Below are 26491 nucleotides of genomic sequence, written 5' to 3' on the forward strand. Positions count from 1 at the left end.
CCAATGCCCCGCAGCAGGTTAATCAACTAATTACATCCACCTGCCAGCACCAGAACGAGCGCTGAGTCCAAATCTCTTCTCGTCTTACTTAAAATTCATATCTTGCTTAAACTGTTGTCTTAAGGCTCACGGCTGATCTAATTAAAAGATTTCACTTCCGAAGTGTGCGCTGTCTTGTCAGTGAACTCTTCAAACTGTTTGTCAATTGCTCAGGTAACTTTCGACGACGGTGTAACGTCAATTTATTGCCGGGATCTGATTGGCTCTTGAATCTGTCAGTCATATTTTTCCCCGCCCCTGTAACCCCTGGCAACCAAACAGACACAGCGCGAGGAGCAGAGAAGTGTGTGGCTCACTGGAGAGGAATTAAGCTACTGTGGTTTAAATTACCGGTAAAATTAATATTTCCATTTATAAATATTCATTTTCAACACGACTGTCGTTCATGTTAATTGCAGATAGCTGCACCATCGCTGAAACTGACTTAGTAAAGAAACATCGAGCCTAGAAGTGTATTTTTCAGTGGTAACTAACTAACTACAAGCTAGTTCCTCCTATCTTAACATTAACGTTAGCTAACGTAACTGTAACATGTTTTCGTCGTGAGGTTAGCTATCAACGTCGAGTGCAAACCATAACGATACTTAACAACTGAGCAAAGGTTTGCAAAATTATAATATATTATTATCGGTGGTGGAAAGTAACTAAGTAGCCTACATTTACTCAAGTAACGTTACTCTACTACTATAGTTTTGAGGTACTTTTACTTGAGTATTTCCATTTGATGCTACATTATAGTTGTACTCCACTAATTACATGTCAGAATGGCAACTATACTACATTTATTTGACATCTTTAGTTACTTTTCTGATTAAGATTTGACACAATGGATAATATAACAAGGTTTGAAAATACAACATATTGTTCAAGATGAAACCAGTGGTTTCCAACCTTTTTGGCTTTTGATGTCTTACAAAAAGCAGTGTGTAGTCGGGCTCACATTTCAGATGTCTATGAGTTGTCAACAGCTCCACAAAATAGTGATTTTAACTTCTAAATTTCCCACATGGTTTCATTTCAATAAATGTTCAAATGATCCAATATTTCACCAAAAATCAAAGATTAGAGAAAAAGTCCAAAAACTGAAAACAGATTTGAAAAGAAAAGGAAATATTACACTTTTAATTCCACTAGATGGATTTTACAGCTATATTTTCTATTTGCAGATTAAAATGTTCATCCTAAACATGTGATCAGTTAATAAAACATGATTTATTATGTATATATACGTATTTAAATTACTCAACGGTAGTGGATAGTTAAAACAAGGCAAAGACAATTCTTCACCACAAGATGTCGCCACTTGCATTGATAATGATTTTTGGTGCACTATCACCAGGCACTGCATTGCATCTACTGTGTATAAACTGTGTGTAATAAGAAAAATATCAGTCTAACCAACACCAGGTCAAGGAAGTAGAAATATGTAGAAATATATGGACATGAATATGTATACCATGGTGTTTGGATTAGAGTAATACAGCACACTATGCTTTTCTCAAAGGATTTGAATTCAGGTATTCGTTCTCCCTCTCATTAATGAAGCCATCATAAGAGCAAGGATGCCACCTAAGAAACCGAAGAGTGCAGTCAGCAGTGCAGGCAGTAAGGGGAAAGGTAAAGGTGAGTGTCTGTATAAATGCATGCATATTTGTCTTAGGAAGAGTTCTAATGGAGAGACACAGTAAATAAAATGGACTGTTATTTCCCATTTAGGCAAGACGATTCAGTCACCTACACCTTCGGAAAAGCCAAGTAAGAAAATTATTATTATTGTTATTATTATTACTATTATTATTATTACATTTATTTACCCATCAAAAATTGTAATGCAGGAGGGACAATAACAAAAAGACCCACCTTTCATTATTTTAGTACTTAATGTGAACAGCTTGTAACTTTAATAATCTGTTTTTGTAAAACAGGCAGGTTAACTGAGTTTGTATTTGTCTACAGCTCTGTATCAATGCAGGTATCAAATATCTATCTTAAGAAGAGGTCTTTTAAATCTTACACAGCCATAGTAAGTGTCCAAATTTAGCATGACATTATTCTAGGGTCCATTTAATTGCCTTTGTTTGTTTAGGGCAGTGTCTTTTTAAGGAAAGACATTATGATTTGCCTGGATAATGCAAGACACTTAAATCATGAGTCTTATTCTGAAGTAGTGGTGAAACAGTAATGGCTGAAACTCATAATCAAAGGTGTCTTTGAGGAGTCGGGAAAACTATATGCATTCTTCTGATGTGCTCTTGAGTTTTATGTTGCATACTAGCCTTTGGACATGCTCTTTTCTCAGCTGTAGATCCCTATTGTCCCAAAGGTTTGGTTTACTTTCAACATACCAGCCCTGAATACATACTTTTGGTCAAATGCAGATCACCAACAGTGTATCTTTTACCGTAGATGAGGTCATTGGCCCTTGAGGGAGATCAAAGTAATGGTGTTAAGAGTCCTCAGATTCAGAATGGGTCTGTTTCATACATGTATTCATTTATTTAGTACATTTCCAGCGCTATCAGTGCTGGAAACAGTAAATCTTCTAAATGAATATTTCCATCATAAATTTGTTTTTGTCACTTTGGAGGACATTTGATTGGCTTACATACATTCCCTGGAAACTTATCCTGATGTTAACCTAACCCTGAACTTAACCTAAGACCTTAACCTTAAGTCCTAACCCTAAACTTTAATGATTAATTTTGTTGCCACATGGGAGTGATTCATCATGGTGACCCACTGGCACAGATATAAAAATTATGCAGGTTTTCCTCATTCCTGAACAGGTTTCTCAAAGACATTGATGCAGTCAAAAAAATGCTAGACATGAGTGGATTATGTAAGAGGAAAGAGGCCAAATTTAAAATACCTCTTGAGCGAAGTCTACAAATGCAATTTAATTACATTCTTGAGGGTTATGGAACATTGCACATTACACTCTCTTTGTCTCTCAAGCAAATATTTCCCATGAATACAAATGCCAAAGTTGACACATAACTCTGTGAAATGAGGGGTGTGAATTTCCACTACAATGATGTGGCGTGAGGCCTAAGTGGTGTGAGTGGAAAAGGTTGACACACCCAGCTGGGAAGTGGTTACTTAAGCTGTACTTGAACATTCCCTGTGTCCCCTCAGCAACCTTGTGGGAAGACTTTGAAGAGATAAACCACAAGCAGGATGAAAACTATCATTATGCAGAGCCCTGTTTACTGTACGGTGCCCTGGACTGAGCCTGCCCTCAGATATGGAGGAGTCTGCATAGATTATTTAATAAAAAAAACTTTGTTGTGGTGCTGGTGCAGCACTGTGGGTTTTATATACTAAAAATCCTGGTCATATTTCTGTAACTGAGCAGTTTATGTCTTGATTTCATGCATTATTGAACTGACTACTTGCCAGAGTGAAAAAAGACACTGTTTCACCTACGAGTGTTTGGACATGGCACGTTCGATATTCACAAGGATTGCATTTCATCCTGTGATATTGTGGGGTGGTCCACCCTGCAGGGAGGGGCAGCTGAGGGATCAGAGGGATTGTAGTGCGTTTGATCAGAAAAGCGGGGGCAAACAATCTGTGTCATGGTCTGTAGGTTGGGTTGACTCACAAGTCCATTGTGTGAATATCACTCCATAAGCGAGGTTTCCGCTCTTAGATGTGGCATCTCTTCCTACACATCATCTCTGCATCTTGTTTTTCAGCACTGTTTTATCTATTTCTGCAACGCTTTCTTCTCTCGGTAGTGCAGCCTTTCATGTCAGTCATATCTCACTCTGTGAACCCTGTAATATGCGCAGCTCTTTCTGTTCTATTTGTACTGTATTGTGTGTTTTTAACCTCTCATGTGTCATCTGATTTTACTAGATGCAAAGATGATGACAGATATTTGTTTTGTACAGTCTGTGGCACAGACAGAACTCATGGACATGACAATTAAATACCCAGCTCATTATCATCATTATCAACCCTAACCCTAACCCGTGCAGCATCAACTCTCCTGGCATCTGATAGCAGCTGCTTGACTTATGATTTCAGATTGATCCTAAAGATTTACTTTTATGAGGTTCTTTGAGTAGCAGGCAGGAGAGGAGGAAGAGAATTGTCTCCATTTCTGGACAATGTGTGTTTGATTTATACATTCTTACACTACTGCATATTGCCTGTTAAATTATCTGTAACAATCACTTTTTTGTTAGACTAAGATTATTTTTCCCAGACATCTACCATCTCTAGTTATTCTCATGATAAACTTGCATTCATTATTTGATTTTGTATTTATAAAAGAGCAAAAACACCCCACTAAATGGCCCTACAAATTAAATGGTTTGAAATGGGAGTACCTTTCATGTCTTTAAAAGTGAGCAAACTAAAAAGAACAAATTGTCGACCGAGTATTTTACTTAAACACCAATAAAATCCCAAAACAATTGTGATTTATCAGCCTTTTAGCTGACTGTATGCTCATGAAATTCATAGTGTTAATACATGATTTTCTCTGTCTGCCATTTTTCTTGTCTGTCTTGATTGTAAACGCTCACCAAGGTCACCCTGAGGATATCTACCCTATGGTCCTGACATCAGCCACCCAGGAGCTCTTTGATTGCAGTGCTGATGAGGATGTCACAGGGGAGAACCCTTACAAGCTGCTGAAAAAAGACTACATCATACAGGACATTAAGACAAGAGCTGCGGTGTCCGATTTCAGCCCTGTGAAGCAGACTGTGCTGGTGAGGCTGATCCGTTGTCGTACAGATCACTCAGACAATATCCCCAAGGCACTGCGATGATGCACAGACCTCATGATAAGAGCTGTGGGAACACACAGAGTAACCAGTTTAACCTGGAGCTGTCTGATCTAGATTAAATATATGGTCACCACCACTCTTACGCATTCATGACTATTCTATTACAGCACATTACTCTAATGAGCTAAGAGAGCACCCTAAGGGACCCATACAGACTCTGACTGTTAAGCCCTGAGAAATGTCAGCTCTCTTACTTGGGACATATCCAAGTGACCTGTGTGGTTGTGTGCCTTTTTCTTTGTTTCTAACCCCCACAACATCAGCCAAGTCTTCATGTCCAAGATCCACACTTCCCTCCATCATCCAGCATCCCAATCAAATTACTGAAGTTTCCTTGTGGTTGCCAGAATCGATTCACTAGTTGCACTACTTTAATTCTATCTAAATTAATTTTGTCATGAAAACAACAAAATGAAAATAAATTCAGTTATCTGATGTGAATCTGACACTGCTATCTTGTTGCTCTGTCGACAGGATTACCCAGAAGATGAAATCTTGCTGGTTTATGACAGAGACTTCACCTACGGCCAAAGTTTCTACCTGGTTCTGACCCCAGAAGCAAAGGACAGAATCCTTAATGTAAGCAGACGGCAATTTTTGTCATGAAGGTTTACTTTTGTTTTTCCTTGTTTTTTGCTTTTGTTCTACTAATAAACTGCCCTCTACTTTGTGTTTAGTGCAGTAGGTTTCTGCAGTGTATTAATGTGTCACATGGCATTTCCCTTGACTTAGTCAATATAAACTTAATAGCACCAGTGTGTGTCTGCATTCTTTCCAAAAATTATCTGGTAAACAATTCTGTAGGCAGGGGTGTTTTCTATTATTTACTTTACTTTCACTGGAGGTATGTACACTATTTTATCACTTATCGCTAACAGTAATGGCTGGTATAAGTGGTCATACATTTGGAAGTCAATTTGCTTTGCTGGCTGGCATATTTTCAAACTTTCGCAATTGCTTTAAATATACGACAAGAGAAACAATGTTCCACTGCACCATCTTTTCTGCCGCTCACATAATCTTTGTGACCTCTTGTCATTGGAAAGTGTGACTGCAGGAAAAGTTCAGGTTTAACTATCAAGTCACAAAATCTTATGAACTCACTTTATTGTGTTTTCTGTTTTTTATAGTTTGTTCTTGTAATTCTGTCTGTGGTCTGCAGCCCCCAGAGCCTGAGACACCAGAAGTGTTTTTGAATGAAGTCAATAATAAAACTCCTGAACCAAAGCAATGGATATCTCTTGGCAGTGAACAGGAGATAGAGGAAGAATCTGTCAAAGAGACAAGAGAAAAGGTACTGCAGTATATAAAAAAAAACATGAAACATTCATATTAAATCTGACATTTTCTCATTCACCATTGCCCTTCCATTGCACTCATCTATTCTGTCTCCTTTTTTTCATCAGCTGCGGTACAAGTTCTCCAGAATTCGGAGGAAGTTTGGGGTACCAGTCTGTTTTTCAGACCGCAATACTGCAGATGCTAAGGATGGCTACCTGGAGTGTGCTTCCTACCAAGACAGCCGATTCAGCATCAAGCAGATGCAGAGGGACTGTGGGATGCAGGCTGTTCCCAGGCTCTGGTGCAGCAGTGCTCAGACACAGTGGTACAGTATGCCTGCAAATGAAGACATAAAATGGATTTGCTCTAAAGGGGGGGAAAGCACTTTACAGTCTGCCAGTCTGGTGAAATCATTTCACCTGTTTAATGCATTAAGATAATAAGAATGCGTATTAAATGTCTTAAGACGAGTATTTGCATGCAGGTCATGTCTAAATGCCTTGTACTTAAGTGATGCATATTTTATAGCCATATATTGAAGACACATTTATCAAAAAGCTTTCACCATTTACCATTTTTTCTATCTTTATTGTTTAAGTTGTATAGTAACTCCACCTCCAGTGATGTATTGTGTTGAGTACCTGTCTAATTTACAGGAAGTTTCTGAGGAATATCTTTACGCAGTACACGCCAAGAGAGTTAAGCCAGGGTGAAAAAGAGAACATCCTCCAGTCTGAGAGTCTGAAGAATTTTTGCAAAGCAGTAACCCCCAGGTAAAAGGAATATTTCAGTGATTGATGGTGTCTTGTGTCTGCTTCCTAAGGGAATATATTATTGTATAAGATTGAAAGCCAGCCCAAATACATTACTGGATCAGCCTGAGGGTACTGAAATCAATCCATTATTAACACTGAAGGAGCATTAGAATATTCACAAGAATTGTCATGAAGGTATTTTCGTAAACCTTCCTACTATTTGATTGCTCAGAAGTTTGAAAGTGAGACTTTGTAATATCCCAGACCCAGACCTTTACCTTGTATTTTTGTGTTCCTTTGTGTCCACGTAAGAGATAAGAGAATATCATGAATATTAGAAGGCTTGGTAGTGGTGCTATGGAGAGACACAGAAGAGGAAGAATAATTATTCTGCATGAAAGGTTTTCCCTTAGAAGTTTTACATAAAAAATGTTTATTGTTTTGCAGAGTTATGCAAGCCCTTCAGCAAGAAGAGATTATGAATGTGTTCTTTGATGACTGGAAGGCTCTGGGGACAGAAGCTGAAGGCAGTGACTGGTCTGGGAAGGTTTCCGAAGGCTTGATGCTTTATCAGGCCTTCACAGTCCAGAAGTACAATAAGGACAAGAAAATCAGCAGCATTAATTGGCACCCCACCATCTACGGTACAGTTCAAAAACTCAGTCAAGGAACAGATTTTTCTACCAGCTTCAAACATTTTAAATTTTCTCACCAAAAACAGTGACTAAAAGACTTTGTACCTTTAAATCCCTCAGTATGTGACATCATCACATCTTTGTTTACAATGAAAAAACCTTATATGAATCATATTGATGTGATAGCAACATCACTATAGTTAATATATGTTCTAGAAGACTACAGTATGTTTTCAATCTAAAAGCAAATGAGTCCAGTAATAATACCTGGTACAGACCATGCTGGCCATATACTGATATATAAGATTATGTTCTTAAGTGTTTGTGCGTTTGGGAATGTTTGAACGCAGTGATAACAGGCCAATACTGGCAGCAAAGGAAAGTACAAAAACTGCAAATCATCCTCTATTGTATCATCAGTACAACTTTGTAATGTTGCCCAGCTGTCATCTCACATAAAATAGACTTCTAACAAGATCCAGAAGGATAATATCAGTGCCAAAGCATATGATCAGTGTGGATGTTCTTTTTTAAAGTAGGGATCAGAGTTGATCCACCACTTTCTCAATCATCAGAGTCAAAGAGGCTTTGTTAATGTATTTGACATCTACATTGTGTCTGTGCAGTTGGATACGTTATATGATGTTTTTTTGATGTGCTAGGTGTGATTGCTGTAGCTCTGACAGAGAAAAAGGAAGAGCGGTTGAACGAGACCCTTGTCGTCAGACCATCTTTCATTCTCTTCTACAGCTTTTCCGACCCCACTAATCCCCAGGTATGGAAAGTATATGAGGGGGCCTCTCTAAAAGAAAATAGAGAAGTTGGAAAAAAAAGATTGAAAAGACCATATTTCTCTCTCTCTCTCTCTCTCTCTCTCTCTCTCTCTCTCTATCCATATCTCTCTCTCTCTTTCTGTGACAGCTTACAAGCCAGTTCTCTCCCTTTTTTCACCTCATATCTGTTTGAGACACACTTCCACGAGAAACGGCTAGAAGGATTAGCTCTGCCCTGTCATCCAAGACCACTATTTGCTTTAGCAAAATTTGAGAGTATATATTGATTTGACCCAGACACTCAATCAATAACTGAGCTGCTCAAACAGAGCTGCTAAATCACTCAAAAGTAATGTGAGTTCTGCATGATGTATGCCTTCTCTGGTGCATGTCATGCTTGGGTTTCACTGTCTGCTGGTGCAGTGATCAAAGTAGCAAAGCATTCTGTGTATAGGAAACCAGAGACATTACATAGTTGAAATAAATATGTTTGTTTAGTGTAGGGAGAAAAGTGCTGTAGTCTAGTCTTAAAGCTAATTTTAAACTCTGGCAGATTTGAAAATGATGCTGAAAAATGACTTCTCTGTAATGCCGCTCCCGCTCCTCCTGGGTCTTTTTTCCCCCTTATGCCTGATGAAATGGAATCTATTGTATGCATTTGGTTTTGTGGATTAAAAGCTGAACTTTGTATGGAGAGACTAAAATAAATAAATACTTGGGATGGCAAGGATCCAATACATGGAAATTTCTACTTTGAAGTGTAATATTTCTTGCCCTGCTTATGTGGGTTTTTGTGTTGTTTGCAGTTGCTGCTGGAGTGCCCAGATGACATTCTTGCCTTTGAGTTCTGCCCCTCTGATCCAAATATTATCGTTGGCGGCTGCGTGAATGGCCAGGTGCTGACTTTGACTCTGCTCTGCATCTTTGCTTGGCTGCCTCTGCTGTTTTTGCCTTGAATCTTACCACTTTCTCAATCATCTATTTCCTCTCCCATGCCCCTGTTTTAAATGTCTATCCTGTATCCTAATCTATATCCTGTACTATACCTGTGTTATCAACATTTGAACAGATGGATTTGACTGTTTCTTTATGTGTGGAAGTGTGTTTTGTCACTCTCAGATGTTGATTTCCAGTAATTGATTTTGTGTTGCTGTTATCTCAGGTTGTGTTATGGGACATTTCCGCTCACGTCACACTCTTAGAGGGAACACAGCCTAGTGGTAAAAAGGTGTCTGTCAACACTGACACATTCGTAAGTACCCATGTCTGTCTATCCCTAATGTGCACAATGTTGATACGATAATACATGGTGTTCTGTATCTCTGTTGGTGAACTACATGTGGTATCAGTTACTGTAATTCTTTTTCTGATGATGATCTCACTCTGGTTTATTCAAGTATGTGTCCTCAGTTTATCACAGGCTGTACTCTGGTGCTGTATGACAGAGTGAGATGATGATATGTTGACTCCTGAGTTCTCTCCTCATTCTCACCCTTTCATTAGATGGGAATGTAGTGGCCTTATGTTCCTTTTCAAGCCAGCCACAGTTGTCAAAACTAATTCCACAAATGTACCAATGCCAGGAGTAAATCTAAAAGCAAGTTTATATCATTACATGAACCCACTGCCAAAAGAAAGCAGCCAATTAGGCCTCATACAAACACCTCAGCTAGACTGAAGAGATCTAACTGACAAAAAAGCCTCTTGACCGGAGACTAAACTTCAAAGAGGGTTTCTCTTTTGGCTTAACATCATAGTAAACTAATATTTCCATGGCCTATCTGCCTTGTTAAATGGTATTCTGTAGTCTAATAAAGGTGTGGGAAGACAGAGGTAATGATACGTGACAGAAACTAGGGCTCAGATTTAAACCCACAACACAGCAAGCACATTAACTCCCCCGTAGCCTGCTGAGACATCCAGACACTAAATATTAAACAAGTTCTGTCCCTTAAAGCCTGACCTCCACTGACACCTTCCACTCGGCTGCTGTATCTAAATAGACACATAAGCCCCCATCATCCTGCCATCCATTTGCTTTGTGTGCTTTTATTGCCTCTACAGTGGAACAGCTGTCTCCATCCCTCTCCCCACTACTTCCTTCTCTTTTGCTTTCCCCTCTCCCACCCGCCATACCTCCCTCTATTCTCTTTGTCCTTGTTTGCTGTTCATTCCCCAGAGTCAACAGCATCAGCTCACATACTCCAGCTGTTACACAAGCCTTCCATCTACCACCAGTTTGTCCCCGTAGAAGATAACACACAGGCAAATCAGATCGCTGTTCTCCCTTGTGTTTGCAGCGTAAACAAGGCTTTATTTCTGTGTTTGGTGCTGTGAAAGCTGTGCTGCACCAGCACCTGTTGCTAGCTTATCAGATAAAGGAAGAATTAAAATCCTCCCATGTGGATTTGTGTCCTGTTCACACCGTGTTACATGAAAAATGCAACCACAGGTGTACCACACAGCCAAACTAGATGAAGATGAGAAGTATGTGCACTCAAAGCTAGCATGCTCTTTAATAAAAAACAAAGAAAAAAGTAACTATTGTTGACTATTGTTTGAGCTCTATTATATTTTGTTGCTAGTAGGATGGCAGTAAGTGTACCATAATCAGTATATCATCCCACATGGCAGCAGCACAAAACATTTTGTACCCTCTGCTCTGTTCATGTTTCAGGATTATTATATATTGGAAGATTGCAGGAGCATTTTAGGATAGATGTTCACCACTGTATAACGTCTTTGTATTTAGATTGAATTGTCAGATCTCACTGTACATGCTGTGCCTTTTGTGTCTGACCTCCCATCAGGACCTCGATGACAACAAAGAGAATAAGACTCCTGTTGTGCGCTACTGTGCAGTGTCTGCCTTAGAGAGCAGCCACAAAGCACCAATTACTGATGTCCGGTGGCTGCCACAAACGTTTGAGGTACAGGACACTGAAGGGCAGAGGGGTTGGAGGGACTAACAACTGCATGTCTGACACCAAATAGGTAGAACACTGACGGCGTAGTTAGTTATTTCTGTTTTCCATCAGGAATACAATAGGTAGTTGTTGGAACCTTCCACAAGGTTAATCAATGTTTAATTTGGCCTATCTCGATTAATAAAAGGTGTTATTGTATGATTAGTCTACACAGCAATGCTAGCTTGATCTCAAGCACACATTCATGAATGTTTGCTTGATCTCAAGCTCGTTTATCATATCTAATGTAAACACTGTTGTATAGTTTCGAACATACCAGAAGCACCTAGAGTAGATTTTAATCCTTCACACCTAAGTCTCAAATTGATAAGACATTTACACTTAAAGTGTCAGGTCTCTTATTGCCCTAATGATTTTGCTATCTAATTTCTTAATATTGAGTATATCTGACTAAGGTTAAAAGCCACTAGATTGTAAAAAGCTCTATCCGGAGGTGAGCCATTAGTTGGCACAACAAAGAAGTAAGGTTAGACAACAGGCTTTGAAGGTGAGAATGCCACATATTGAAGCTATGGCAATAGGCATAACAAGAATGAACCCAATTGCCAAATTGGCAAAGAAGGACAATTTGTATGACACTGTCAAAGAGAACAAAAGTAATAAAAAAAAGTACAGTTGCTCATAACTCCACAATTCTACTGCCACAAAAAAATGCCTCTTTATCATAGTCTCAAGATGTTTTTCAGACTTTCCTGTTCCTGACAGCTGCAGACAATCATTTCTTTGGTCCAGTTATTTCCTCCTAATAGCAGCCTTGCCCAAAATAAAATCTTTGAATGATCTCTACATATAAAAATGTATTTCGTGTGCTTACTGACCTGAGGCAATATTTGCTACGGTGACTGCCATAGAGATTCAGTACATTTTACAATCCACAGCACATAAGGATATTGCAGTGTGTGTCTAAGCTCTTCTTGTTCATTAAACAATGAATACATTATAATTCTGGTTTCCCAAGGGTGCCTGTCCCTTGTCTCTATAAAGCTGACTGTAATAAATCACTACAACCACTGGCACTCATCTGGATGAGTAAAATAAGGCAATCATGAAAGTGCCCCCAGGGAACATTAACCTCCCATATATCTTCACAGGAACCTCACTCACTACTATCAGCTCTTCACAATCTTGACAGAGATTTGTTGACTTTGTAACTCTTTCTCTCTGATTAGGTGACCAGGACAGGCTTACCGGTGGAGAACAAGTATAACATTTCTGTTCAGGTTGTCACCTGCTCCCCTGACTGGTAGGTCTTATACAGAAAATTGTTCTTTTAAAAGTAAAATTTTTAATGTATAAAATACTGTCAGCTTATAACTAATACAATCAAATGATGGCAGATTTTGACTGAACAAGCAGACCTGTTTGTTTACATGTCAGCCTCTCCACTGATTCAAATATTATGGTTGGCTCACGGACTGCCAGCTTCAGAACTCAGAACCGTCTTGGACTTCTATTACTTTTCCCGTTTACTGTTCACTTTTTTTGTGTTTCTGTGAAATTACGTATCATCACTGATTGTACTTGTGTGGGCTGCTGGCACTGTAGGTATTGGTATAATACTACTACTACTATACTACTATAAAACTTGCACATGCACTTTTTATGATCTTCTGTGCATACAGCCATTGTAACTGCCAGCATTAATGTCACGGAAGTTAAAAAAAAATGTCGGGAAAACTTGTGTTAATCATTTTTAAGGACATGATAATTGACCCTTTGTTCCATATAAGGGCCACTGTTGCTTGCTGTGACTGTGAACAGCTAACATCTGCCAGTGCACTGAGGCTGTCAGTGGACTTACCAGCAACATAAACATAAACAACATCCATCTGGTTGAAAATCAATGGGGCAGACTTGTGTGTCTTCCCCCTGCTGAACATATTGTACCATTTAGACATTTAAGAGCTGTGCAGTCAATAAGTATTTAACTGCACTGCAGACAGAACACCAGTATCAAGTATTGTCATTTTTTTATCTTGCACACACAAACATGTTAGTTAATTCTTGTTTGATATTCTGTAGGCCTGCTACAGTATAATACAATGTATACAACAAGACATAACAGAATTTTTTATATGGTATATTGATTTGTTTCAGCATCTGTGAGAATGTAGAAACATTTCCACATCTGTTTTCTATGTTTGAAATGTAATTGTGGTCTGTTTTCACCTTACAGCTCATATATACCAGATGTTGTCGTTGTTAATGAAAGCAGTGGTGTTAGATTTGGAAGTGTCTGTATTTTTAACAACAGTTTGCAGTAGCTGTTTCTCACTAAATATTCGAAGCACCAGTCCCTAGCAGATGCTGTGCTTCTATATGAATACAGGCTGCCTATTTATATATTTTGTAGTCTGAGTAATGTTATTGATCGGTGCTAAAGGAGTTGCAGATTGCAAAGGGACACCAAAGAAAAAGCTTTAAGTACTACTCTGTGTCTGCAGTTCTTGGCAGTCACCGCATTTGGAGAAGACTCTGCTTTATGTATCTTTAATTAGAACATGACAAAGCCCACAAGTCTCCAACAGAGTCTGTATCAGTCTGTACTCATGGTGCTCTGGTTTAAACATGAATATATTAAGATTGAAGTTGATGGTAATTTTTAGTTTCATGTTAATTTTTCTTTCTGTCTCTGTAAAGCTCTTTAATGTTCTGGGACGTCCGAGTGCCAAAACTGTTGAGCCATTCAGCATCAGACAGGAAGCAGAATGTGAATCAGACGCCACAGATTTCACCTTACAGTGTCCCCGACACTTTCAAACACTTGGACCGGACATGGAAACCACTGTTCAGGGTACTGCAGGGCTTGGGGTGCAATATTAAACTCATTATTTGTGAATACTATATATTTAAAATGAATGAAAATTATTTTTTACATTTTTTTTCTTAAAGCTGTTTCCATATCTGAAATGTATGTTGTATTCTGTAATATTGTGATAGTATACAGAAAACCAAATGGCCATTTTTATGAAGGAGTTAAACTTTGAGTTTGAGCAATGCTAACAAGTTAAACATTGTAAATTTGACATTATTTCCAATGTTAATTGCAAATCTCTATGTACTGTATGTATTTTTATGTAATTAAATGGGGCTCAGCTAATGTTATATGGGGCGTAGTTGATTGAGCATAATGTGTTATTTGTTTTTAAAAATGATGTCAAGTCTTAGTCAGTTCTTCAGATGTCAAACAGGGTTTTCTTCTCTGTCATGTGTTAGGTTTCCCTGCCAAAAATCAATACCAGTGGTGAATACGCCCCTTTGAAGTTCAGCCTTGAACACTACACCTGTAATGGTAATACAGGTATGAACACAGGTGAGGGATTTTACCCTTTCGGCTGCTTTAGTTTATTTGTATTTGTCTGTTGCACCATCCCTTCTGTCAATCACACTAGTTACTCAGTCATACAAGTTGGTATAATAAATTTATGATGGCAGATGGGACAGAAAACAATAATATCTGTATATATAACTGTATCAATAATATATTTCTTTGTAAGAAGAGGAACAAATGATTACATTACAAATATAACTATCCCCAGTGTGATAGTTCTGAGACGTGTGTGCATTCTTTTTTTGTCTTGGATTCTTGAATTCTGCTTTGGATGGTTGAGCACAGTGATCAGTGGGGCAGGGCTCACTTCCCCTCAGGTACTCTCTATTTCTCCCTGTCTGTCTCCCTCTTCTCTCCTCTGGTTTCATAGCACTTTATTAAGTGATACGTCCAAAACAAGGCACTCATAGTTGCAGAGCATTAGCCTTGCTGACTGTCAGCTCTTTGCAATATGCTGCTCAGGCTCCTTGAGGGCCAGAAGATGATCATGTGTGTCCTGGCTGCTCAAGAAGAGACCTGTCTTTGTCTGGCTGAATAAACACAGCTCTAGTGGTTGGCGGTTATAGAATTAATACGCTCATTAACTGAGGCAATAAATCCACTACGTTTTTCAGTGGCCCTCAGGCACTCCATTATTAGTTCTTAAAGAATCCCTGTGTGATTAATACTTTGGTGCCGCTTAAGATGTTTGACTCGTATTGATTGAAGCTGCTCCATGCTATCTGCCTCTGAGCACTCTAGTCAACATTTTGTTTTGTGCCTTGTGTCAGTTCTGATGGTGTAGTCGCTTGCATTTTTTCAGAAGTAGCCGCTGCACAGGAGCCGCACTGCAAAAGTACCATAACATTTTCCACGTCAAGTTTTTATAAACAGCTTCTCATAGGGATTAAGCAACAGTTGAGCATCAGTGTGCTGCAGGATGTTGGAAAACGAGAGTTACCAATGTAACTAGGGTTCTATGAATTCAGGATGACCACCAGAGACGGCATGTAATACCTGGATATGCAACCTGATAAGGGGGCCTGGAATCCAGAATCTTCTCGTCCAGACTCAGAGTGACAATCAACTCTGAGAAAGCATGTCTGCGGCCTTGTTCTGTACACCTGGCAAATGCATTACCCTGAGACTTGCAAGGCGAGGTGAGGCCCACTGAAGGAGCATCTGAGCCTCCCGCAGGGACTGACTGGATTTGGTGCCCCCTGGTGGTTCACATGATAGACTATCAAAGTCTTGTCTGACCAAACATGGACATGTTTCCCTTTCCAAGAAAGGAAGAAAATGTCTCAGGGCTAAGTGTACTGCACACAGCTGTTGCACATTTATGTACAAGAGCCTCTGCTGAGGACTCCATGGTCTCCCCAACTACCTTGTGGTTCCACACAGCCCCCCAGCCTGAGAGGGAGGAATCTGTTACCACTATCCTCTGATGGGAGGGAAGTGAGCCCAAGGGAACACCACAGCACAGATAAGCCTTGTTTCTCCAGGGTTCTAGAGACCAAAGGCACTTGCCTGAGATCATCACCATCCTACTTTGGTGCATCTTGTGGTCGAGGCCCAAACTGTTGATCCAGATCTGCAAGGGGCGCAATGAAAAGAGCCCTAGATGGATGACTGCCATTGCTGCTGTTAATTACCCCAGCAACTGGAGGAATAGGCCTTATGTTATCCTTGTCCCGCTCCAAAAATGAGAGACGAGGCTGAGGATGTAGTCCACCCTCTGGGGAGACGGAGAGGCCCTCGTTAACACTGAATCGAGGGCCACACCAATGAACATGACTAACTGGCTGGGATCTAAGGAGCTCTTCGCAAAATTTACAGGGAGACCCAGCTGGGTCATGTGGGCCAAAAGGGTTGTTGTGTGGCAGATTGACTGCTCCCAGGTTGGAGCACATATTAGCCAATCGTCCGAGTAAGGACGAATCCGCATGCCCCTGGCCTGCAGAGAAGAATGTGCTGCTGCAATGCACCTGGTGAAGATCCGAGGGGCAAGCAAGAGCCCGAATGGGAGCACCTGGAACTGGTACACCTGTCCCTCGAAGGCAAAATGAAGGAAATGCCTGTGGTGGGATGCCACTGGCACATGGAGATAAGCATCCTTCAAGTTGATGCTTGTAAACCAGTCTCTCTCTGACACAGCCTGGAGAACATTCGCTCTTCAAAACAAAGAGCCTTTATGAACCTCTTCAGATGCCTGAGATTGAGGATCGGGCGAAAGCCGCCATCCTTCTTTGGAACAAGAAAATAAGTTGAGTAGAACACTCTCGATTGAACCGAACTTTCTACATACTTGATGGCACCCTTCCTCAGAACCACCAAAGTTTCCCACCTGAAAGCCAGAGACCTCAGAGGAGGAGTCATTCTGACCCCACTGAACTTCAGGGGCCTGGATACTGTATCCCTTGGAAAGAGTTGATAACACGCAAGGGTTCAAAATCAAAGCCTCCTAGTGGCTGAGATGTTGCGGGGAAAAGCAGCTGGAGCCTGGACTTTGGGAGTCAAGCTCGACTCCCATCACCCTTGGGCGACTTAGGGGGTAGGTTGGTAGGAGCCCCGCGTTTGGATGTCCAGTCCCTTGGTGTCTGAAAGGCAGGCTGTGGAGGGACCTGTTGGAGGTGGGAATGAGTCCATTACTACCCCACACAGACACTGCCAAGGTGAGCGCACCTCAGCAGGTGTAGTCACCTATAATGCCGTAAGGCTAGCAATGTAGTAGTTCAGTGAGAGACACTCAGCTACAAATCCAAACCAACGCCTGTAACACCGTAGGGCTACTGATGTAGTAGTAGAGCGAGAAATGTGCAGCAACAAATCCAAACTCCGCTAGTGTTGCAGGTAACTCACACAGATCACCTTGGTAGGGGTAATTGCATGTAATTCTCATTAACAAGCATTAAGTCAGTAGCTAAGGAGCGAAAAAAAACACTCTCTGCTACAGTTCCCCAACCCACAGTTACCGTAAAGAGGCAAAAGCACCTCAGCAAGACTTGTTGGTCAAGTATAGAAACTACATGTATAAAAAAAGCACACAACAAGTATCGAGTATCAAGTAGCAAGTATAAAAGACGACAAGCTAATACAGCACACAATAGTAAATCACCTGCAATAAGCGGAGACGCTAAGCTAAGTGTGTTAAGCTAAGTGGGTAAGTTAGTGAGGCACATCCGTCGGGGAAATAAATGTGGCTACTTATCTGGAAAAGTCCAAGGCTTTGTAGTCGGAGTTTCGGTGAAACTCCCAGCGGATATGAGCACCGGCTATGCAGCCTCTGGAGGACGAAAACATAGCTCCAACCAATGGGTTACAAGTCTGGCATAGGCGGTTAGCACTGATGCTAGCCGATGCTAACGACATACACGACCTGCGCAGTTAGGCGAGAAGATGAAAAAGAGACAACTGCTGGGTGCCAGGCCCCTGTATCACGTTGCTTGCATCACCCAGGTCACATGTGTGACTATGTGGATATTATGTCTCAACCTCCTGCGCATGAGCGTGATGCATATCCAGGTATTACATACCATCTCTGGCGGTCAGGAAGAATGAATCAGAACTGGAACAATGTCTACATCTGTAGCTGCTCTGTCACATATCTTTACATACATCTTAACTGGGGGAAAGTGGATTTAGAGGATGTGTGATTGAGTACTCTGATCTGACCTTCAAGCACTAATCTAACAGAGAATTCTAACAGAGGCTGAAACTTGATTGGGAGCGGCCCGCTGATAAGGGAGTGTGAATGGATAGTCCTGTACTGTCCCTGACAGACAGTTGGGCTTTTGTGATGGAAAGGCCTCTTCCATCACTACCAGCATCTGCCCTTCTCCTTTACCACCCCCTTCTCTCCTCGACCCTCACTTCCACCTCCACCACTTCTCCCTTTCCCTCCCACTCCCCATAAACTCCCTTACCAAGCCATTCACCTTGGCTGTACCCCTCTCCACCTCTCTCCCCTTTGTCCTCCAGTCTTTTTGTTCATGGTCAAATTACACAGCAGGGTGAACATCACTGTTTCTCTTGTTTTTTAGTCTATCTGACTTCCTCTTTTAATATGTTTTTGAAGTTTTTCTATCCTGATAAGTCACTAGCCTTTTGCTAAATTTTAATGTGGATTTTTGTTTTTTATTATAGTTTCAATTCATGTTTGTGATTTTTTTCTTTGCTACGAAGACAAAAAATAGCTGTATCAATTATTAGCCATTCAATTATTGCCAAAAGTAAGTGCTATTGTATGTGTGTTTTGTAAATATCGTATTACACCTGGAAGTCTTAAAAATTGTTTTGTTTGAAAGTGTATTGTCAACTCTCTTGTTTGTCACTACTGTGGATCATGCTACCTTTCTTGACTTGCTAAAAAATTCCATGTATCTGACTTCTAACCTTACCTAACCTAATTCCTCACACCACATCCTCTCCCTCGCTGTTTTCACTGGCAGAAGAAGCTCATGAACATGATGACAGTTCAAAAGTAATTCCAGACTACAGCCAGCTCAGAGTGCCCTCGGCTAAAACACTCACAACTCTGGAAGACGTCAATACCAAGCTTTATATTGGAACAGAGGTAAAAAATTCCTTCCAATAAACCTAACAACATCAAGCAACATTTAACTTCAGTACACTACTCAGCTGCTTCAATAACATTTAATATGACTCAATTTGTTTTCCCTTTTTCACCATTAGCCTATAAAAGTTTTCCAGCTTCCATATTTAATCATGGAAAATTCACACACAGGAAAATAATGTTCTTTTGTTCTTTCAGAATTATGACTGTACTATAAACACTGGATTTAAGTGATATACAATGCAACTATTAGCGTACCAAAATATCACTAAAAAGTTAAGTAGATCTTTTACATTGTATTGTATTTCACATGAACAATTTCTCCTGTCAAAGATGTCGAACACAGGAAAATACATGTACTGGAAGATGTACTGGTCAAGCTATACTTGACCAGTGCATATATAACAGCACATCTATAAATAAAACTAAGGAGAAATATACAATGTGTGCAGATTTATTCCATGTTTCCTTGTATTATGTCCATAATGTGAATGTTTTACTGCCAGGATGGGGAGATTGTTTACACTGACTGGAAACTGGAGAAAGACGACTCTGGACGGCTGCACAGTGAGTACTAGAGTATCTAGTACTAGAATGTTAGTATCAAAGACAGTTTCAAAGATCAGTGTTATACATGTTTTTCCCATTTACTGCAAATCATGTATGTATACTTGACTATTGATCATTTTCCAAAGCAGACCTGAATGCGGTTTGTTTTAGAACTTTAACCACAATAGCAATAGTATCATTAAAGTCTTGACAGTAATAGATTTAATTATGAAAATAATTAGGTCCAAATTATTTTAATTATTTTAATAACCACCATCACCTTAACTCAACTTCTTGGTTTGGCAGCCATGCTTTACCAATATAAAGATGTTTCTCATTTACAGGGACATAGAGGATTGATTGTTTCTCGTATTGCAACAAGGTACTGTCAAATACAACAGTGCACCTTCCTTTCATGTCTCTCCTCTCTCCCAGGTGCCAAGCCCCTCCATTGTTTTAACATCCATCACTGTATGGTGAATACGGTACAGCGGTCGCCATTTTTTAAAGACGTTATTTTGACTGGACCTTCACTATCTGGAAACTGGAACTTTGCCATATGGAAGGAAGGCGTCACGGTAACAACACCCGTCAATTCAACTACACTAACTGTCAAAAAAAACATTGACTGCAACCAGTAATCTCTCACTGGGCGTGGCCTATGTAAAGTGAACAGATATAAAATTTAAATCACAGTTTTCTGTTCAGCATAGAAACTGATTTGGATTTATTATCTACATAAGATTTGATCATTTTTACATAACAAAATATTTTACTTGAATTCTACTGTATATCCACTTGATTCAGTTTGTCAAGATAAAAACGTATGCTAGTGCTTCAACATAATTTCAATCCATCATGATGTACATTACAAGAGGAAGTGCATGATATTAAATATAATACCACACTAGTTTAATATTGAATCGAATTACTCTGTTTAACTTCTTGTAAACTGTGACTTCCAGGACGGCCCCATCATTCTGTCACCAAACTCTGAGCACATGTACACTGTGGGATGCTGGTCTCTGTCCCGACCAGCTGTTTTCTTCATTGGGAAAGACGATGGCAGTATTGAGGTGTGGAACCTGCTGGAAAAGACCAGTGAGCCTGCACAGGTTCACGCACACGTCACCAACGCCAAGATAACCTGCATCATTCCCTGGATTGGCTCTGGTGAGTTCCTGGTATCATTGGTAGACAACACGGCAATAAACATACCGTATGTGTGGCTCAATAAGCTCAAAAGGCTCTCTAGTGTTTGTGTCTTATACTCAAATCAACTAAATCACTGAAAATATGTTCACCTGAAAACTATCTTGTACCTTCTGCATATGCCTCCCTCTCTGTCTGTTTTATTTATGTTGTCATAGCCTTGGTGATTAATTACTTGTTATATTTTTTGAGCCATGAAACTCATTTTCTGTATTTTTTTGTGCCTACAGCCAAGCAGCACTTCTTGGCTGTGACTGATGACCTTGGAATGGTGCGTGTTTTCGAAATCCCGAGGACACTCTACATTCCTTCAAGGAGTGAGGTAAGACAATCCAGTCACCTCCTGTGTCCTCACTTTAAACGAGATAATGAGTCGTCTGTTTACTAATTATTTTTGCAAAAATAAATAATAATGTACCCTTGGTCAAGGTTGAGAAACTGAGGTGTAGACACATCTTGTAGTTCCAAACAACACCAGCACTGCAGCATACGAGCACTAATTACATTTTTGTGCCTCACAGCATTGATATCAAGCTAGTCCGTGTATAAGGAATCCTTGCTACAGGCATGCTGGTCACATGGTCACCAAACCTCCAACATTTTTAGAGAAATAGTGATTATGGGTTATTGCATTGTGCATCATGAATTCGTTTGACTGCTGCTTTAAAAATATACTTCATGAATTAGAACTGATGACCAGTGAATTTCTCTTTTTGTCTGTGTGCAGCAATTGAGTATGAGGAAATACTTTGAGCTAGAGGAAGAGAGGCTGGTGGATTTTTTGAAGAGGGATGAAGCGTGGGCAAAACAGAGGAAAGAAGCTGAAGAACTCAAGAAGAAAACGGTGAGCTGTGGACTTGGGATTCGTGACAGAATTTACAAACTTAGTCCGGTCATTAGAGCCAGAAAAGAAGGTTTGTTTATGGAGGGTTGTTGGTTTGAATCTAGACAAGTAAAGGGCTTTATAGTTACTCTCCAACCATTGAATGAGACCTTGTGTCCTCAGCTAATCTTACTGACAACCACTGGCACTGGTGAACAGTCCTTTAAATATACAGTGTGACTCACAAACGGCTTTTATTGACCTAGTTAAAATTGTGTTCACCAGTTTAAAGTTGACACTCTCTCTCTCTCTCTTTCTTTCTCTCTGTCTTTCTGTCTCTTCCCCTCTCTTTCTCTTTCAGTCTCTTGCTCATTCTCTCTCTAACCTCATGTTTAATTCATTCAGATGGGTTATTTGATCCTGGGCACCGGGGAGAGTATAGTTATTGATAGCCAGTGCCTGGCAGTCTGTCCGCTAAATCTTTAAATGACAAAATCATTGACTTAAATCTTAGACTGCTCACAAGAATAGATGCCAGTCACAAATACAGATACAGTTTTGTTTTGCTTATTATTCTCTTCTAAATCCTCCAAATATCCAAAAATTTCCCACATATGTTGCTGTCTCATCGTAATTAGAATGAAATGAAGTGATTATAGAAAAGTATCCTTTAACAAACCCTGCTTTAAGAAAATGTTTTCCTCACTGTGACAGGTAATGATGGAGCAAATTTTACAATATTGTATTCAGTGTTTTAATTTGTACATTTTATATTTTTTTGTAACTGCCAAAGGAGTAAATGTAGAAGTCTGCTTAAACTGACAATAACTGATTTATATTTGATTGATAAGATAATAAGACCAATGATGTATTGCATTTGAGTGCTCTGTCAAGCTTTTCCTGCAGCTACCAAAGGTTTCCGTACTTATTTCCATGCTTTTTTTTTAATTAATGATCAATCTTTGCATTATTTAATATGAAATAAAGATATTAAAATTATGAGGTAATTCAAATTTAGCGGAAAACTCAGGTTTATGACATGCAATCTATATCTGTCCTTACTGTTTCTGCTTCAAAGAGGGGAAAACATCACATCTTGGATAAGGATAAGTTTCAAAGTTCTGTATTGTTTGCTACATATTATTCTTCTTTGGTTTTGTCTCCAGGAGCTCAACAAGCCAGCGAAAACCCTGGAGGAGAATGAAGGGGAGAACAAGAAGGTGTACAATGATTACCTGACCCTGGAGGAGAGCATCCTGAAGGGCATGGGCCTGCTGCCAGCCACTGCCAACACACAAGATATCTGATATCACACACACACACACTCACATACACACATACATTTTACATAAAAAAAAGGTTTATCATTTTTATTCATTTTTTAAATAAATTTGATCGGCCGAACTGTTTTTATGAAAACACTAGCTGACGTTTGTCACATAAAAGTTCCTTTAACACAATGCAGAGGTTTGTATCTTTTGTTTTTGTTTTAACATAATTTGACAATTGACAATGCCCTCTTGTGAATAATAGCAAACTGGCTCTTCCATCAACATTCAGACAGTCCTTGGGTTGGGCCTTCAGGGTCACCAATAGATTTTTTCATCCAACCATCTGAGATCTAGTTACTGGGTAATGCCATCCATTAGCGCCCTCTTCACCACTGCTCCCTGAGGATAAAGTCTGGAATACCTCAAGGATCTGACCTTGGCAGGACGTAATTTCAGGGCTCTTTAATTTCATGATATTTATCTGTTGTTGTTGAAAGGCCTTTCAGTATATAAATTAATTCTTTATGGCTCATCTCATATGCTGCTGATAAACAAATGTTTTATGGCTTTAAAAGAAGGCCCAGAGTTTAAATGTCTGAGTTCAGTGGTGTTTCACAGAGTTGAGTCACCAACCATGACCTAGAGAATGAATAGTATGTACGATTCTCTGTAATTCATTCAGATGATTTTGGTCATTTTGTGTTACAAAAAAACATAACTGGACCACATTTATGAAGCTGCACCAATCAATTTTCTTATGTAAAAAATTGCTCAAATGACGCATATGTGAAAGGGATCACTCGAAATTTATAACCCACATATAGTCCCCCGAGCTCTGCATATGGAGCACTTTATCCTCTTTCAGCTCATTGTTTTGGTTTTATGGCCCGTTTCTCCACTCTCTTCAGCCTCATTTCCTGCCACAGCAGGTGTTTTGAGTAGAAAAGCTCTGATAAAGCAACTTTACACTACCTGCTCCAAATCTCAGACAGATAAAGTTAGCAACTAGCTTATAAAAAAAGAAATCATTTAGCAGCTCAGAAACTGGTGGAGCCCAAAAGAGACCAGAGCTAGAAGATGAGTGAATATTAGCTAGATGGTTGGAAACACAACTCCAAATTAATGATAATGTAGCGCTGTATCTGCTGCATGTGTAAAAAGCAGTTATTTGCTAACATGGCCAATAACTTTATAGTATGATAATATGTCGCTGTTGTGTGAACAGCTTGTTCTCCTTAATGTGCTACATTGCCAGCTTTCTAACATGGTAGAAGTCATTTTAATGAGAGGATTCTTATCTCGTTATTTGTCTTAGTTTGTTTTTGTGTCAATATCCCCACCTGCTATTGGCCCTAGTTATCACTTGTGAGATTCGGCTGGCTTGTGATTGCAGGGGGCTGCTCCTAAACGTGTGGCCTTGAAACCTTGTTAAAGAGGCTGTGAAACAGTCAGTGCCAACAGGAACAAGGGAGCAGAGGAGGACTGAGCAATGTACTGTTCGCAGTACAAGTAGCTCGGCAGCAAAAATGTTGTTTCCTCTTTAATCTCTGTTACACTTTTCACCACAAAGGAAAGGTTTTCATAAAGTAAACTTTGCCACATTGTTGACAACATTTATGAAAGTGCTGTTACCCTTGCAGTGTCTAGCAATAAGTATCTCTCCAGTTCTCTGGACTGCATTAGTTTCGCTCCTTCATGGGGATAAAATAAGGACGCCTCAGAGTGCCGGGCCCACCTCAGGTCAAGAACAGCCCAGCAAACCTATAGTCACCACTGACAGCCGGTGTCCTGCCAGAAAAGAGGCTGGAGGGATGGAGGGGGGTGGGGGGTGTGGGGGGGGGGGGGGTCACTGCATAATATAGGGGCAGCTGTCTATTGCCAAGTTTTCACACTGTGTCTGAGATGCCTCAAAAGGGAAGAGAGAGGATTGAGAGAACAGCATCACAAATGGTTGAATGTTGGGTGAGAGGGGGGAAGGAGAGAGTGAGAAAGAGGAAAAAGAAGATGGCAAGAAACGGGGACTCAACACTATTGAGTCCCCTAAACAGAACTGCGACGGGGTCGACTTCATTCTGGCCATGACTCATTCACGTGGACGGTCCTGTCACGGAGCGGAGGGGGTGGAGGAGGGTGAAGAATGAGCTGATGTGAGGGTGCACAGAAGCAGGCGTCCATATGGCCCCTGAGGCACCAGCGAGGCCCGGGTGACAAAAGGGGCCTCTGCTCTTCAGTCGTCCCCTCCTCAAACCTCTCTGGGAATTCTGTTTTGCAGGCCCTCTCTCCTGTGCGGAGCCTCTCACTTTCTCCCAGGCCAGCTCAGGAATGTGCCTTCTGCAAACCAACACACACACACACACACACACACACACGGGGAGTGTCTTCACCCTCGCTGGTTAGTTATTATTGTAATGGCTGATGCAAAGAATGTTTTTCAATTGAGCAAGCTCGTGTGCAACGTAAACACTCGTGGCATTTGATGTTGCACAGACATTTTGCGGGTTAAGCTCTGCTACTCATCGCTCACACTTCTTTAATGTCTTGGACAATGGATATCACAACAGCAACAGCACGGCCATAAACCCAGTGACCCCCGCTGGCATGAAGGGTATTCATGATGTCAGATTTCCCTCAGTTGATTTCTTCATCAAAGTCCAAGAGATTTCCCAAACATGAAAAGAGAACTTTAGCTAAGGGGGGTGTCTATACAGGATGGATTGCCTGCAGTTCAATTTTCATCACCAATTCTTGAAAGTTTTCAAGCCAAATCCTGGGAAACAATGTGAGCAGGTGCTGGGCAGTGGGGGCTGTAAATCTGGCCTGGCGAATTAAGCCATTGCCTTGGCATTGTTCTGGCTGGCCTCTTAGCTGCTCCTGCTGGGGGTGGGGGGGTGTTAGGTGGAGTGGGGTGGAGTGAGGGTCTGCTCGCACAAGGGACTTAAATCTCGTAACATGGGGGCACCCTGCACATTTCACACATAGTCATCCGAGTTGGACCCCAGCTGCAGAGGGAGAGATACAAGTCACACAAACACACAACATCACAGTGTCCAGCAGGAGAAGCAGACAGATGCACGAGAAAGGCAAAAACGTTAAAAGAGGAAAAAAAGTCGAGTGGTTGCCTTTGAAAAAATGACTGTCCAGACTAGTTTGTTCCTCTCTTTTCATGTCCATCAGAACAACACATTTGCATCTAATGAGAAAGATAACAATCACAAGAAATTGTCCCAAAATATTTCCAAAGAATTACATCAGCATCTCCCTTTCACCTCAAAACAGCTGCTGAGTCGCTAAAACGATCCCCCAGTTAAATCGTCAGGCCATGTTTCATCATGGTAAAGCTGTTTCTCTTTAAAACCTCTGAGAGGCTGGTGGTGGCAGGTTTCATTAGTTGACCCTTGACCTCATAAGAGATCAGGTGACCAGGGCACTGCTTTGGAATGTTCCCTCTTGACTCCTT

At 40.5% G+C, this 26491-nt stretch overlaps 1 protein-coding gene across 3 annotated transcripts; it reads left to right on the forward strand.

The window, feature by feature from the left end:
• The first annotated feature begins 2 nt into the window (after positions 1 to 2).
• Positions 3 to 23227, forward strand: dnai3 (dynein axonemal intermediate chain 3). Of its 3 annotated transcripts, none has more exons than XM_067596352.1 (23): positions 3 to 392; positions 1565 to 1683; positions 1777 to 1815; positions 4600 to 4784; positions 5337 to 5441; positions 6025 to 6156; positions 6269 to 6468; positions 6800 to 6916; positions 7346 to 7542; positions 8196 to 8308; positions 9113 to 9202; positions 9469 to 9558; positions 11117 to 11236; positions 12463 to 12536; positions 13934 to 14087; positions 14510 to 14606; positions 19055 to 19179; positions 19686 to 19746; positions 20164 to 20306; positions 20694 to 20901; positions 21171 to 21262; positions 21668 to 21784; positions 22930 to 23227. In XM_067596352.1, exons 2-23 carry the CDS (start codon positions 1623 to 1625, stop codon positions 23068 to 23070), a joined length of 2661 nt encoding a protein of 886 aa, XP_067452453.1. In that variant the 5' UTR covers positions 3 to 392; positions 1565 to 1622; the 3' UTR covers positions 23071 to 23227. The 3 variants fall into 3 exon arrangements, with proteins under 3 accessions (XP_067452453.1, XP_067452451.1, XP_067452454.1); XM_067596350.1 differs by having other exon boundaries at positions 1606 to 1683; XM_067596353.1 differs by lacking the exon at positions 3 to 392 and adding an exon at positions 417 to 661 and having other exon boundaries at positions 1606 to 1683.
• The last annotated feature ends 3264 nt before the right edge of the window (positions 23228 to 26491 follow it).

The sequence above is a fragment of the Thunnus thynnus genome, chromosome 8, assembly GCF_963924715.1.
Source record: "Thunnus thynnus chromosome 8, fThuThy2.1, whole genome shotgun sequence".
In the NCBI taxonomy this organism is placed as follows: domain Eukaryota; kingdom Metazoa; phylum Chordata; class Actinopteri; order Scombriformes; family Scombridae; genus Thunnus; species Thunnus thynnus.